Here is a 15,956-nt window from a genome sequence, read left to right as displayed (position 1 = left end):
CAGAGTGCTTTCCAGTCCTCCCTCATGATTAATGCCTCCAAGGGGAAGTTGAAAACTTTAATTTCCTTGATTTACTTCAGAATAGAGTGGGGGAGATTAAACCTGTCGAGGAGTTTATGCTGCTTTTTTTTTTTTTTTTCAGGTCAGCAGTTGCTTTAGTTGACTTTAGGAAACTAGAATTTCCTTCAGCTCTGAAGGGAAGTGTGTTGTTTCACTGTATCCTCACTCAATTTCATCTTCAATATTAGATTCTGGTTAATAAATACAGTGAGGAATGTTAATCAGGCTTGCGCTTTCCTTCTTCCTTCTGCTTTTTAAAGAGAAGGACTGTGTCAGTTCTTGACCTGCAGAACTGTCTACTTGAAACTCTTGATCATTCATAAAAGCTATCAGCGATTGCTTTTTTGTCAAGATGAAAGGTGACCAGCATTAATTTAGTTGCTGGTTATTACTTGGCAAGAAGAACTAACTGCTGATTCTTTGAAGTCATTAATATTTAATGCGATGTTTCTTTGGCAATTGAGAATTTGAAACACCTCCCCCTGTTATTTTCTATGTGGTATTGAAACACTCATGGTTTTGGGTAGTGTATTCTACAGGGAAGTTTCTTAACTTAAGTCTACTATCAAACCACTTATCTTCTGACTATCTGTTCATACTGGCTTTTACTGAGGGTTTCTTTAAGTGTCCAGACTAAATGGCAGGAGAGTTTGGGTGTGGGGAGACTATTCATCTCGAAAAAACTGTCATTTAAGATATGAAGAATGGAAAAAAAGTTCAACTGAGGAAGTACCTAGAATTCTTTTCGTAAGACATGAGCTGCAAACTTCACCTGTCTCTGCCAGCAAACTTAAGCAGTTTATAACTTAAATGTTTAGTTTTGTTGTCTGTGTAAACTGTTAGCAAGTGTAAGCTCAGGTACCATTTGAGTTGCACAATTCTTCATGAACAAGTCTGTTGATTGCAGAGCTAATATATCACCAGAATGGAAGCTTAAATGTCAGAGACGTTTGCCACAGATTTCATGGTGACAGCTCTCAAAATTATAAAATAAACTAATTAATTTTATTTCCCTTTGTAGATAATAAGGGGATGCTCTGTTCATTACTTGAGACCATTGTTAAATATAGTCTTTGATAACTGCGTATACTCAAAACTACTGTGATCGCTGATGGGGTTTTAATAAACATAAGCACGTAGCTACATCAGCAATTTACAGTGGGGGTAAACTGTTGAGTGTGTTGCCTTTTATTAGGTACTGAGCAGTAAATGCCCATCTGATCATTGCTACCCCATCACACTTGTGAGTCTGATTTAAATGGATGGTGCGTTATCTTGAGGTGAAATCCCTCAGTGGTTTCTCACCTGTTTGGGTTTTTGTTTGCTTGTTGGATTTGGTATTTTTTTGCTTCTTTGAGTTACTACATAAGTATTCAGTCTGAACTTGAGGAATTTTGCCCAGTCTTCAGTAAATCTTGTGATTCTGGCCTCTTTGTCTGCCAGTGAAAATCCAGGAGAAGATACTTCTCATCACGGTTGTCTTTAATAGTGTCTTATGGTTCAGAACTTAATTGACATGATAGGGGGGAGTAAAATAGTTGGGAAAAATACTCAACTACAGCAGTATCAACAGTGAGGCAGAAATGGCTTCTGTGCAGTGACAGAAGGAGTCATTAGGCTGCATTTTAAAAGTAATTGGTTCTCATACACAAGTGCTTATCTGTGTGTTAAGCTGGGCAGTGTAACAGCTTCTAGCAAGTGGAAAAAGAATCAGTAGTTGAGGAGCAAAAAGAATACATTTCCTCCCAAAGTACTGGGCTTCTTGATTTGTTCTGACTTACCTGTCAGTGTCGATAGCTGTATGATGTTATTTAACCAGAATGTTTCAAAAGGGATAACAAGAAAGACTTGTAAGTAAAACTGAAGACACTGAGCAAGATGCTAAGAAAGTAGTAAGGTAGCTGTAACAGTGTGAGGAAGATGGGTTTGTGTTTTCTTTCACTAAGTGACGCTCAACTAAATTACGAAAGACATCTCTAAACTCATTGTATGCTTATGGACAAATAATTTTATATAGCATAAAATATGACTTTTATTAGCATAATAGTAATGCAAGTGTTTTTCTGGGGTTCTATTTTGTTTCTATTTTTTGTTGGGTTTTTTTTTTTTCAACTTTTTTTGCTTAGTTAAATTACAGACTTTAACTTCGTTAATTTTAGAATCATTGTCTTTTTGTATGTGGAATTTCTAACAGACTTGGTATGGTTTCACAGTTTGTGTATTCGGGAATATTGTAGCCTGGGCTGCTGTTATTGCTTCTGTGTGATCTTGCTCAATACTGCTAAGACATGGATCTTATTTTTTTTTTTTTCCATCTAGCTTCTCTTTCATCTGAAAATAGCTTTGGTTACTGAAGAATTGTAACTATAAACTTGTTGATTATGAATGTATTTTTTTACTGTGTTTGTTTCTCATAGGGCTGTGTTTTCTACCCTAAGGTTACTGTCTGTATCTTAAACTTTACTTACTAAGTGCGAGTACATAGGGCCTTCTCAGACAAGTAAAACTTGCTTGTGCTTTGATTTTGTTAGACACAGGTTGGTTTTGATATTGAGGCCATGCAAGTATGGCAGTACAGGAGTTTGTCCAACAGAACTTAATTTACCTGACACTTTTGTACTTTTTGTGTACTTTTGTATGTATACTTTGTGTACTTTTGTAACTATACATTTACAGATTCAAAGTGGTCGTTTCCTGGCTGTTTGGAGTAAAGTGGTTTCTATCTGTACCTGTTTGATATATATTTCTCCTTATAAAACTTAGCAATAATGACACTTGCTTTTGTTTTTCCTTCACATCATGTGTGATGGAGAGGCTAGGTGTATTTGGTGCCTATAATATCATCTATACTTAGATCAGGCCTGTGTATTTCAAGACCTCATCTCTATTTGTGAATTTAAGGCAGTATTTTTATCAACATAACCCTTCCAAATCTGGAATGTGAAATAAAACAATATAGGATGCTATTAAACTCAGCTTGAATTTCTGTCCTGGAATGTTACCTTCAAACCTCTGCAGCTTTTTTTTTTATCATAAAAACGTTTTGTGAAAACATAATTTGAACAAATACTGTTTTTGTTAAACTTCTCATGCAGATGCTTGGCTGGCACATCTAATTAAAATGCTTTTTTTTACAGGGTGAGTCAGGCTTTTAATTTCACAGCAGCAAATTGTTTCCAATTCTAGTTCTGTCCAAAACAGTCCAGTTATTCTCCGAAACATAATGCTTGTGTCTCATACATAATGCTGACTACTGGTTGAACTATGCAAGTGCAATTCAACTTTTTTTTTTTACATTTGTTCTTTTAAACTGCTTAACCTTTCTGATAAATGTGACTGATAATTTTATTCTGGTTCCTATTAGCGGAATACTTAAGTGAAATAAAAAATGAAAGCTAAAATAAGTCTTCTGTAATAATACAGTTACTGAACATACGTTATTAAAGAAAAAGAAACAAAGTCATAATTAGAACCAAGTATAATTAACTTAGCCCATAAGCTTGAGTTATTTCTTTTCCCCCCGCATTTCTTAAGTACCCTATACAACAAGGATGTTTCAAAAGCCCCTGTATTTGTAATTAATAACTATCAGTGCATGTATGCAAGCATGCCTTGATGGATAAGTGTAGTGCTTAAGTGTCAGCTGACATTTACCCTTGGTTAATGTTCTGTTCTTGCTCTGAAAGTCTATATAGATAAAGCTAATTTGAATCTGTTTACATAACTCTGTCTTACAGCCTAATTTTAGGGGAAAAAAAAACACTACTTGTCTTGAAGCGTGTCTTTTGGGTATCACATCTTTCCTAAAGCTGATTTCCCGAAGATGCAGTAGAACTCAGATTTATTGAAAAGCTTTTAGAACTTGTATCTCTTATTCCTCTGTCTTGTGTCCTGTCTTAGTGTAGTGACCGAAAATACCATTCCACTTCTCTGGGAAATCTTTGTCTTTTCAGTGTGTGTCGGGAATATTTTCAGAATGGAGGGAAAAGAAAAGCACTTGAGAAAGATGAGAAGAGAGCACTTCTTGCTTCTAAGACCACTCCAGCCTTAAATGTTTCCCAGCCTCCCAAGATTGAAGACCCCTTACCAAACTTTGGCTTGACAAATCATGAAGCTATAACAGAAGAGTAAGTTATACTTGTTTTCCAGACTTTTGTTTTTTTCTTGTTAGGACTTACTTGGAAGTTTTTTCATTATAATGTTAGATTGGTCTGATGCCGCTTTTTTTTTTTAATAGTAAAGAGGTTGGATTTTCTTGTGAATATGTCCACATTTCAAGAATAATTGAACTATAGTATAAATTTGGGTGGATGCTGTAAAGATTGCTTGAGAATGACAACTTAGTCATCGTTGTTTAACTGTTAGAGTAATTTCACTTTTGTATGTCATTACTGTGCAGTGCAATTTATATTAAAGCTTGAGGTGAAATAAAGCAGATGTTAATTAAGTTAGAATCTAATGACTGTTCAGTATTGTTGAAAAGTCAATTGCTTTTGTAAGTACTAAGTGCCAAATGTAAATAACAGAGTACTTAAAACTTTCTGTTCATAAATTATTGAGGAGAAACTCTTGATTCCAATTATACACTTCAAAAGCAATTTTGAATTTAACACTTAATTTTAAATATGGTAGCTTTCTGATGACTGTCTCTGCAGAAGTTGAATATTCTTGAGGTACTTCTCTAATAGGTTTCAATTTTTTTTTATTTTTCACTCGAGTAAGAATTTTATTTTTGGGATTCATTAGTAGCTTTTTTTTTTTTTTTTCCACTTACAGTCTCACCCTATTTTTTCTTAAATTATATGGGTCATGTTTTGGCAAACATGACTTGCAAAAGGCATGAAGATCTCAAATGCTTAAATGTTTGAATAGTTAAAATGCTGACCCCAATGTTGTTCTGTGTTCTGAACAACCAAGAAGGTATTGACACAGAATCACACAAGCAGCAAGGTTGCCTGAACACCTCCAGCCCTTTCCAGGGCCTGACCACTCTTTCAGAAAAGTAGTATTTAGATGAAATGAAAAATGAAGGTAGTGGCTTCCCATAAGCAGCTCTTTCTCCTCTTGGTAGTGTTCACTTTGCTAAGTCAGCCTAAACATGAATATATGTTTTTAATAAGAACCACCAAGCACTTTGATACAAAGGGTTGATGAGATGTTAATTCCTCATGCCATCTCAAAAACTCTAGCATTTGGTAATGCAAGATGCTTCTGTTACTACAAGTGGCAGATTGGTACTGACTTGTTTAAATCAATAGGTTTGATCATACACTACTTGAAGTTGACCTGTTTTGTACTGTGACATCTTATCATGATGAAGCACAAGCTTTCTCTCTGCTTATGCTTTATATTCATACTTTGAAGGGCCAACTTCACAAGCTTCATCTTGCTACCAGAAATCTGTAGTCTTGTCTTTTGATTTGTGTGTACAGAAAGTATTTAATACAGAACTTTTTATTTCATAACTTAAAAAGTATTTATCAATACCATGACCTATTTTCCATTGTCCTTCTCAAGACCTGGAGTAGGCAACACATGATAGTTAAGGTAGTAGTAGATTTTAGTAGTTATACAGACCTTATAGCAACAATGTAATGTATTTCAGCAAGCTAGTCCTTCCTGGGGGGTACCTTTATGAGTGGATGTTACTGAAAACTTTGAGACATGCCTGTGTTGCCAGTCAGAGCCAGTTGTACAGCTTTGTTCTGCTCTTTTGGCAATAGCATAGGACCTCTGAATTTTCATTCTCCTCCCATCCTTGGATAAACTGTAGCTTAATAATCAAAAACTGCAAACTAGGAGTCTGACCCTTGAAGTATTAATGTTTTCTTTTTCTGCCTGTATATAATGCATTAGAGAACCATGCGTTCAGAAAATCATGGGGGTTGGAGGGGACCGCTGGAGATCTATTCCAACCCTCTGCTAAAGCAGGATCCCTAGCGTAGGTCATACAGGAAAGTGTCTGAGTGGGTTTTGAGTATCTCCAAAGAAGGACCAAAACCTCTCTAGTTCAAGATGTGCTTGGAGATTACCTACAGTGCAGTGTACTTCCCTTGCTTTTAATGTTAGCTGCCTTGACTGAAAATCGTTAGGAAATGAGTTTGAAGGGTGATTATCAATGAATTTAGCAAGACTGTCTTTGTAACACAGTAATTGGATCAGTGACTGTCACCTAGATGACAGTTATGTTCTTACTGAGGAATCTGACTTGAGAGCCATGCTGAAAGAAGCAGATGTCTGAGCTGCTGAAGAACTTCACAATTATTTAAAGCACCTAACTAGGATCCTGTTCTCATTTATAACTGGCAGCTTAAGAACTGCTAATAAGCAATTTTGAGGGACAGTGAAACCTGACAAGCAGCAGGAAAGTCAAAACATAAGTGAGTATGTGAATCTGCTGCTTTTTTAGATCCCAAAGTATATTTGCATTGATCTTAGAGTCTGGTAGCCTTATCAGAGTAAAAGAGAGCCTATTAGAGTGAAAGAAACGTGTTTTCCTGGTCATATCTCTTGGATCCATTGTCTATTGGTGTAGAAGAGAGTTTCTGGCTTCTGCTCAGCGTGCAATCCAGAGGTGTAGCTTTGCAAAGTGTGCCTTAATGCTGTCAGACATAGTTTGGGGTGTGCACCCTCCTCATTGAGTCAGAAGCAACACTTGTAAGTTTTATGAGAAAAGGAAACTGAAAAATCAGTGTGGCTTTCTTTCACTCTAACATAGGTGTAGTGGCATTCTCCCCACTTCCAGAATTCTTTGTTATGTTACTTAATTTTAATCTGCTCAGATATTTAATGTCACCCTTTAGATGGAAAATTTTAAGATTGCTAGAGGCTGTTGCTCTTTTATTTTTCTTAATGGGAAATCTTTCTGTGCTAGACTACAGTCAGAGTCTCTATTTTGTTTACTGTGGTCCCATGTGTCTCCAATTCTTTTGCTGTTACTATTAGAATGCACGTGTGCATACTGACGTGTTTGAATGAGAAAGTCTGCCATTAGTGTCTGCATCTGCAAAACAAGGACCACTGTTCTGAGAAGCTATATACTTTATACTTACACAGAGAAGGACACTATTTGACTTCAGCCTGTTCCTAATTTATTGCCACAAGGATCCAAAAGGTCCCCTGCATGACTCAATGTGATGCACAGATTACATAGTGACTAGCATCCAAGTAGTGGGGGGGAAAAAAAGTTGCTATCGTCTTCATTCCGAAGTCTTTCTCAGTACTGACTGTGTGACAGGGTAATGCGTGCAATTTTAACTCACTTAGAGGCACAGCCCTTTGCCTTGGTTGGTGCAGATAGTTTTGAAAGAAGTGATCCCTAGTTATCTTCTATATATAAACAAAATCTGTTCTGCTCAAGACTCCAAGGGTTCTTCTGTTTCTTCGGCATCTTCTCTGCAGTGGATCATTGAGAGTTAAGGATGGGTTTTAGGAAGAACACAATAAATTTGGAGTGAACCTCAAGTAGTCATCCATTCTCAAAAATATTAGCTAAAATAAAAGAATACTTTAAGATATTTTGCAAGGAATATCTGAATGTTTTCATTTTTAGGGATTTTTTTATTTACCTTGGAATACAGTTGTGTGTCCTCTGTCTTTGTTGAACTGATTAAGACATTTGACTTCAGATGCCCTTTAAAATGGTAGGTAGGTCATGAAGTGTTGTCAGTTTCTCTTTTGTACTCCTGAAATTTCAACTCTAATGACTTGTATGATTTAAACACCAATACGTACCACAAAGAGGTAAGTAGGGAAACAAAACGATCAGCTTGAGTATTAGACACAAGTTACCATTTTATTGAAATACTATAAGTACACAAGGCATGGTACTGAAGGTGCTCTTAACAGAAACTCTTCAACTTAAGGATCATGTGCTTTACTGACCGAACTTGATTCTTTAGATATCCCAGCAATTCAAGTAATGCGTTCACTTCTGTAAATCAGTACAAAGATAATGCAAAAAAATTCTTGTAATTATCTGAAATTGTAATACAGAATACAGTTTCAAAAATAACATTTGATAAAACTGAGTTCTTGCTACTTCTTAGGTTGCTTCACTCCTTGGGAAAAATCAGATTGCTTGATGTTGGAAGCTGCTTTAATCCATTTCTGAAGTTTGAAGAATTTCTGACAGTTGGCATAGATATTGTTCCAGCTGTTGAGGTATGTAACACTTGCTATATTTGATATAAAGCTGATTGCCAGTGGTTCCAAAATAATAGCTGTAATTGTTTGGTTCTAAAAATAAGGAAAAAAACATCCTCGCTGTGAATCTTAATATTGCAAAAAACTTCAGTAGCTGTCTTGTTATGGAGTCTCAGATGAGTTCTTGCATCTTAAAAGCCATGAAAAAAATTTGAGTTGGTTTACGCTTAGGCATGGAGCTCCTGTAAGCTGCATTTTCTGACAAAGAAATAATCTCTGCCTATGCTTTGCGAGTTTTTTTTGTGGAGAGTTCTAGTAACTAGAAGTGCATTCTGAAGGGGATTTTGAGATTATTGCTGCAAATGCTAAACCTCAGTCCTGAGGACAAGATTAACGCTTAGGGCTGGTTCTATGGTAAGTAATATATTTCTGATCAATTGTTTCACTATGTAGTAAGATTCCAAAATGCATTTTTTCTGCAATCGCGTCCCCTTTCTTGATCTCTTTCTGTCTTGATCTGACTTCTGTCAGTTGCAGTAGTATTTACTAGCCAAGTAAAATGACAAAGCATAATAGAGTGAAAAGGTATGTAAAGGAATGCATTTCTGTCAGATAACATAAATCCTGTGACCTTGCATATCTTGCCAGCTTCTAGGCTGAATTTTTCTAAAAGTTCAAAATGCAAATCAGCAGCCTTAGGTAGTAGCTCTTTAGATGTGGAGACTTACAAGTGTTTTGTTTTTTTTTGTTAACTTGGAAGTTGTGTTACTTGCTGCAGTGTGGCTTACTTGCAAAGTGCTTGGCATTTTGTTCTGGTCACCAGATTTAGTCCACTAATGCATAATTCATCTCCAAACATGTAAACAGTGGAAGGTATTCCTGGAAAAAAAACATGTGAACTCAAGCACATCTGCTGTAGTAAGCTGAGGCCCACCTCCAAACTAGAATTAATCCTGATCTGTTCAAGATGACTGCTTTAAACCGTATCACCACCCCAGTCACCTGAAAAAAAATTGATCTCTTCTCCAGCAGTTGCTTCCGCTCATTTGAGATTTCAAAATACCAGCCAGAGGGTTCTTACAGGAGTCAGTGTTGTTTTCTGACCTTAATAAATGAATAAATAAGTGGAGTAACAGAGCATTGAAGTCAAAGATAGAAGAACCTTTAAAATATTCTGATTTATCTGATATTTTAGATACCAAAATATTTTTTGAAACAAATGGAACCATAGAGGCTTTTCAGGAGATCAGTTTGTTAAATAATGTTGAATAGAGGGTTAAATACTTCCTTAATAAAAATAGGTTAATCCGTTTTCTTAATGTAAATTCTTCAGAGATAGATGTAGTAGTTGAGTACAATACTTCAGCTTATTTTAGGAGTATTGAAAATAATTGAGGAAAAACTAGGAGAGGAACTGAAGTGTTGTTTAATGAAAGAATGTGTTCCAACTGTTTGGAATCTGCGTGCTTTATATACAGAAACTGTGATGTGGAACTGTGATATGAATCACAGAATCATAGAATCACCAAGGTTGGAAAAGACCTAAGAGATCATCCAGTCCAACCGTTCACCTATTCCCAATAGCTTCCACTAAACCATGTCCCTCAGCACAACATCCAGCCTTTCCTTGAACACCCCCAGGCTCGGTGACTCCACCACCTCCCTTGGCAGTCCATTCCAGTGCCTGACCACCCTTTCTGAAAAGTAATACTTCCTAATGTCCAGCCTGAATCTCCCCTGCCGTAGCTTGAAGCCATTCCCTCTGGTCCTATCACTAATGACACGAGAGAAGAGGCCGACCCCCAGCTCACTACAACCTCCCTTCAGGAAGTTATAGAGAGCAATGAGGTCTCCCCTGAGCCTCCTCTTCTCCAGGCTGAACATTCCCAGCTCCTTCAGCCTCTCCTCCTATGGCCTGTGTTCCAGACCCCTCACCAGCTTTGTTGCCCTCCTTTGAACATGTTCCAGGGCCTCAATGTCTTTCTTGCAGTGAGGGGCCCAAAACTGGACACAGTAATGTGAAATTACTGTGATTAATTTCCACAGAATGTGGAAATACGTTTCTATTAAAAGTTCAAATTTCTATTAAAAGTTCAGGTTTGGTCATTTGGAGGCAGGTTGGGTGGAGCTGCACTGAAAGAGAAGTAAAACAGATTTCCTAGTGTTTTCATTGGCCAGTCTTTCAAACACTGTATCTCTGGCAGATGTTCCAGAGAATAATTAGCTGCTGTTATTTTCTTACAGGAGTTTGGTTTGCTTGGTACAGGAAGGGAGAACAGCAAAATTGAAATGAACATCGAATCTCAATTTTGTGAAAGTCCCAACAGAATTTCTTACTGCTGGAAAACAAGCTGACTATGCAGCAGATGTTGTATTGGAGTAAATGCAGTCTTAGGGGAAAAAGAAGTCTGGAATGGTACCAAACTTAAGAAAAAGATGAGCAGCATTTAGTTCTTAAATGTCAGTTTGTGCTCTGAAATATGAGTTCACTATTAAGATCAGCTCAAGAGTTGCACATCTAGACTTTAACAGCAAACCCCAGTTTAGCACCTAGCAGCATTTTTTTTCCTAACACTGCCTTGCAGAGTTTAGGATTCTACTTGCAGTGTACTTCAGTCATGAAATCACCTTCAACGTTATTTCTACTTAATTGTTCTGTGAATATCTTTCCACTACAGAGAAATATTTTCTGTCTCATTTTTTCAGTGATGTAAGTAACCTAAGTCCACAGCACTTTTATTCTGAAATTCTTACCTAGATATCCCGACGTTACTACTGTTAATTTCCTGTTTGAAACGTTAAAAGGAAGAATATTAAAATGTAAGCCTGCAGGTGTAGTAGTTGTAATTGAAATTCCTTGATCAAACAGAAATAATGACAGTCTTTTTTTTTTTTTTTAATTAGAACTACTGAATCACAATTTTTTTTTTTTTTTTCATGTTGCTTTATTCTTTCTCACTTTTATTGCGCATTGTCTGAAGAAAATGTGGTTTTGTATACACAGGATTAATGTTATTTTCTATTTGGAAGGAAATGTACTTTTCAGTTGTTTTATAAATATGTTTGCATTGTTGTGTTTTGTTCTTTTTTTAATATTACTTAAAACATGCTATCAATAGTTTGAGGGGATATGAAAACACATAGGTCTGCCTCCACCTTTCATGTTCTCTGCAGAATTTTCTGTCTCATCTTTTTCACTGCATGCACTCTGGGCACTAATACCAACTTCTGTTCCTATCTTGTTGCAGCCTTTTATCTTAGCTTTTTTGGAAAGAAGTCATTTCTAGATTTTGATGAATGCGGAATGTCAAAACTTAAGCACAGTAAATAGCTTGATATTACTTTTGGGTGCTGTGTGATTGAAAATGTTACAAATGTACTCTTTTGTTGCTTTCATCTGACAGCTTGACCTCACAAACAATTAAAAGATGGTTTTTAAGCTTTTCTCTGGCTAAACTCTGCATCTGCAGCAGTTAAAACATGTACAGTCATCTCTATTACAAAGTGTGTAGTGTAAGTGTACTTCAGCTTTCTGATATAGGGTGCCTTGCCACAGCTTCTTCCTGTTTTTGTTTTTGTGCAAGTAAGGAAGGTCAGTTTTTTCCAAGTGACACCAAACTATTAAACTTCTTGGATACCTTAAACATTTGTTGGAAATACCGAGGTATCAAATTTAATTCCATTATATTGATTTCCAGTTTATTTTAAAAATAATTTAAAAACAAACAAACAAAAAAATCTGGATTTGAATTGTTAAATTTGCATCATTTTCACTCTTGCCAACTTCAAAAAGCATAGGATTTTTGACAGTTAATAGGGGATATTCTATGCTTCCAGCATCTGGAGAAACAAAAGTAATGTACACCTATACAATTATTTTTTTTTTAAATCAGTTGAGATAGAAAGCTGTAGTGGAATGTATCAAATCAGCAATCTCCATTTTTTTTTCTGTTATTCTTTTTAATAAAAGCTTAATAAACAGTTCTCAGCTATCAAACCTCCACTGTGTTGCTGCACATTTCAAATAGTTGTTGACAACTGTGGAAAGCCAGTAATATCCATGATTTTCAAATTGCCATTTTACTGTGTTTGACTTAATAGTGTGAGGGATGTTCAGGGGACTTGAAATTTCCCTGAGGGAACAAAGAGAATATTACTGTTCATTCTCTGATAGTGAATTGTGCTTTTGCTCTTTAAACTAACCTTGATGTTTGTTTGGATTTTTCTGTTCCACCAGAGCGTATACAAATGCGACTTCTTAAATCTTCAAATTCAGCAACCTCTTCAGCTGGCACAAGATGCTATAGATGCCTTTCTTAAGCAACTGAAAAATCCCATTGATTCTTTACCTGGAGAACTATTCCACGTTGTTGTTTTTTCACTCCTCCTCTCTTATTTTCCATCACCCTATCAGCGGTGGATATGCTGCAAGAAGGCACACGAACTTCTCGTATTAAATGGCTTATTGCTTGTCATAACTCCTGATTCATCTCATCAGAATCGTCGGGCTATGATGATGAAAAGCTGGAGAATTGCCATAGAATCCTTGGGTTTTAAACGCTTTAAGTATTCCAAGTTTTCTCATATGCACCTGATGGCTTTTAGGAAAACTTCCTTGCAAACAACAAGTGACTTAGTTAGCAGGAACTACCCTGGAATGTTGTATATCCCACAGGATTTCAACAGTATAGAGGATGAGGAGTATTCCAACACTTCCTGCTACATTCGATCAGACATGGAAGATGAACAGCTAGCTTACGGTTTCATGGAGCTACCTGATGCTCCTTATGACTCGGACTCTGGAGAAAGCCAGTCTAGTTCAATTCCTTTTTATGAGCTCGAAGATCCCGTATTGCTTCTAAGTTAATGTAGCAGTTGACGTGCTAAGTCAGACCTCTTGCTTAACTAATTTTGCTATACTAACATGGGCTCAACACACAACAGTGGTTTGCATAAAGAAAATGCAAAGGTTTACAGAGTTTGCTATTTTTTTCTACTTTTGAATTTTAAAATATATTCTTGTATGAGAGTGAAAAAAAGTTTTATGCAAGTGACTCTTGTCATAGCATAAATTGCTGTTACTTTCTTTAGAATATATATCACTAATTTTCTGCCAGAAAGGTACCATTCTTTTCTTTAGTGCTGTGAAGTGTGAATTCTATTTAATTTGCTAAATGTTGTTTCAATATTTTTAACTCTTAATGTGATTGAGCTTAAGGCACTGGAGTTGGTTGGCTTCTGAGAAGTAAATGTAGGAAGAACTAATTTGCACTTTAATTAAATGTGCAGATGGGTTAAGACACTTGGTTACACATGTCCCTACTTAATTACAGAACAAAACTTATTTCCAAAATTTGTTTCACTCTGGTTAAGCCTGGGCTGGAGAAACTGTAATGCACATTTGATTTTACTTTCATTGCTGCCCTCTTGAGATAACACCAAAACACTTGAATAAGTTAATCCAAAGTTACACATGCTGTGTAATTTCAATGCATAAGTAGCAGGTAGACGTGAGATTCCTAAAGAGATTACCCTGCACAAACAGAGGAGTATGGTACGTCTAGATGATTGTTTCACCTCAAAGCTGGAACATGAGTTTGCAGTTATATATGTGTACAAGCACTAACACATAACAGTATTTCCCTGATAATAGTGTTTTGTATTCTTTTCAAACTGTTTTGGGGTTGTGTTCTTTGATGTTGGGTTGTTGTTTTTGTGGGTTTTTTTGGTGGATTTTTGGGGGGGTGGGGGAGGGGCAGGATGGTTTTTTTTTGGTCATGTTTTAAAGTAAATTATTTATGTGTTTTAAAAACAACTTTAACTTGAGAAGCCTACAATTAAGGACAATTGTGGTAACTACAGACCAATTTTTGTTAAAAGGAACATAATTACACAAGTTTTTCAAGGCATACCTACATTTGCACAGTCATATTCAGACCACAGAAGTGAAGTTAACATACACTGTTCTGTTTGCTTATTTGGACCTTAATCTTCTGTTTAGTCAAATAAAAACTCTGTAGCTATCTGAAAACTGATCTGCACTGTAAGAAGGTGGAACAAGCATTTTATGTTTATGAAGTTTTTTAACTTGTATAATAAATTTGTAAGTATTTTGCAGGAAAAAAGAAATTCTTTTCAGCATTAATAATAGAGGAACCAGTATTAGTTTAGCTTAGATTGCCCTAATGACCAGAATTTATGAATTTAAATGTCAGGCTTTTAAATGGGTATGTAAGTGCCTATGACAAATGATTTGAAGTAGGTGCCGCATCATGCATTTAATAGTGACTGCAGCAACGTGATAGGAAATACTAATGTGGTTTCATAGGTGACTGAGATGAAATACACCTTACACCATATTAATCTATCGTGCTATAATCATACAGCAGTTACCAGACGAACTGTGATGTTAGTGTGAATTTCACAGTGGTTGCTGCAAAAATGAAACTTCTCCTTTCTATTGAAATTTTGCACTTGAAGTGTCAGTTTGACCTGTTTGTTTTTTCCTCTACAGTTTCCTACAGAAAGTCATACTGCACTGGTCCTGCTTACACTCAGATGTGAACTGGACTGCAATACTTTATTCTTTAACATAAGCTTTCTCTCTATTTTCATAGTGTCCCCTAATATTTGACTCAAATTTGTTAATCAATCTGATTGATATGGCTATATACAAACCAAACAGCTATACTGCTTGTGTAATGTTTTATGGGAAGTACTCATCGAAAGAAATACACAATGAATTCAAAATCGGATATAACTTGGTGTTATCATCTAATGCTTCACAACATCGCTTTAACTAAAATAGTCCCCAATAGTTAGTCAGAATCCCTCTTTTCACTGACTCCAGTAATAGTCATGTTAAAGCTTAAAATATTGGTGCTCTAAATTCAGCTGTTCTTGAGGGGGGGGGGGGGGGGGGGGGGGGGGAAAAACAGCTAATCTGCACCTACTTCAAAGTGTACCTAGCATTTTGTCATTCTGATTTAAAAAATAATCTGTACCAGCTAACAGAAATATTGACATTGGTCAGTGTAAACTGGTTTGTGATTCATACAGCTAAGCTGTTCAGACCGGGACATATCTTTGAAAAGTTTATATTAACATTGAAAATTTAGGCCTCCATGGCAGCTTGGTGTCACCACTGTATTTGTGGTTTAGGGACCTGAGTTTCATAACAGCTTGATTTTCTTGCTGCTTATTCTACATACCTTAAGTGTTCTTTTTTATTATTTAATTTTTTTTCTTTAATGTAAGGGACAGTGGATTGTTGTGAAGGAGGACAGATGGATTTATGTAAATACTTACAACTCCCTGAACAATATTGATGTATTGGGAGTTTTTGGCTATTTAGCTTTGGTGCAAAGAGAATGTTTCTAAGTTATGAAATGTCTGAAAATTTTGACTGGACAAGAGATGACAAACATCTCTTGTTCTTAAGGTGCTGGCAAGGAAAAGAAAAAAAATGTATTTGCATTTCTGTTGTCTTTATGTCACTACCTTTTGTGAACAAAGCACATTTATTAAAAAAAAAAAAAAAACTGAAGATTTCAGAGTATTTTTACTTTTCCTTCTGCAGTCAGTTTATGCTAAATTTCAGTAAAGCCAATGCATAGTAATTTTCAATAAAACAGCTGCATTTATTTTATGCCCAAATTATGGTAAAGATGTTAGATTTACTGCTTCAGCTCAGTTGTGGTCTTTGCTTTATAGAAGCAGTTTTAAAGTTCCTCCAGTCCATCTCCTATTTC

The 15,956-nt window shown here is 36.1% G+C and overlaps 1 protein-coding gene across 1 annotated transcript in view; it reads left to right on the top strand.

Moving 5' to 3' along the window:
• Window positions 1-13,072, top strand: part of SAMTOR (S-adenosylmethionine sensor upstream of mTORC1) — a gene marked incomplete at both ends in the record, with an annotated part of 29,891 nt that extends 16,819 nt beyond the window's left edge. Inside the window, 3 exons of the mRNA XM_079532424.1 lie at window positions 4,014-4,187; window positions 8,109-8,223; window positions 12,443-13,072. Coding sequence (XP_079388550.1) covers window positions 4,014-4,187; window positions 8,109-8,223; window positions 12,443-13,072 — 919 coding nt within the window. The remainder of the gene's footprint in view (window positions 1-4,013; window positions 4,188-8,108; window positions 8,224-12,442) is intronic.
• Between the last annotated feature and the right edge of the window lie 2,884 nt (window positions 13,073-15,956).

The sequence above is a fragment of the Tetrao urogallus genome (genome assembly GCF_951394365.1).
Source record: "Tetrao urogallus genome assembly, chromosome: 1".
Classification (NCBI taxonomy): domain Eukaryota; kingdom Metazoa; phylum Chordata; class Aves; order Galliformes; family Phasianidae; genus Tetrao; species Tetrao urogallus.
This window is presented reverse-complemented; position numbering and strand designations above follow the sequence as displayed.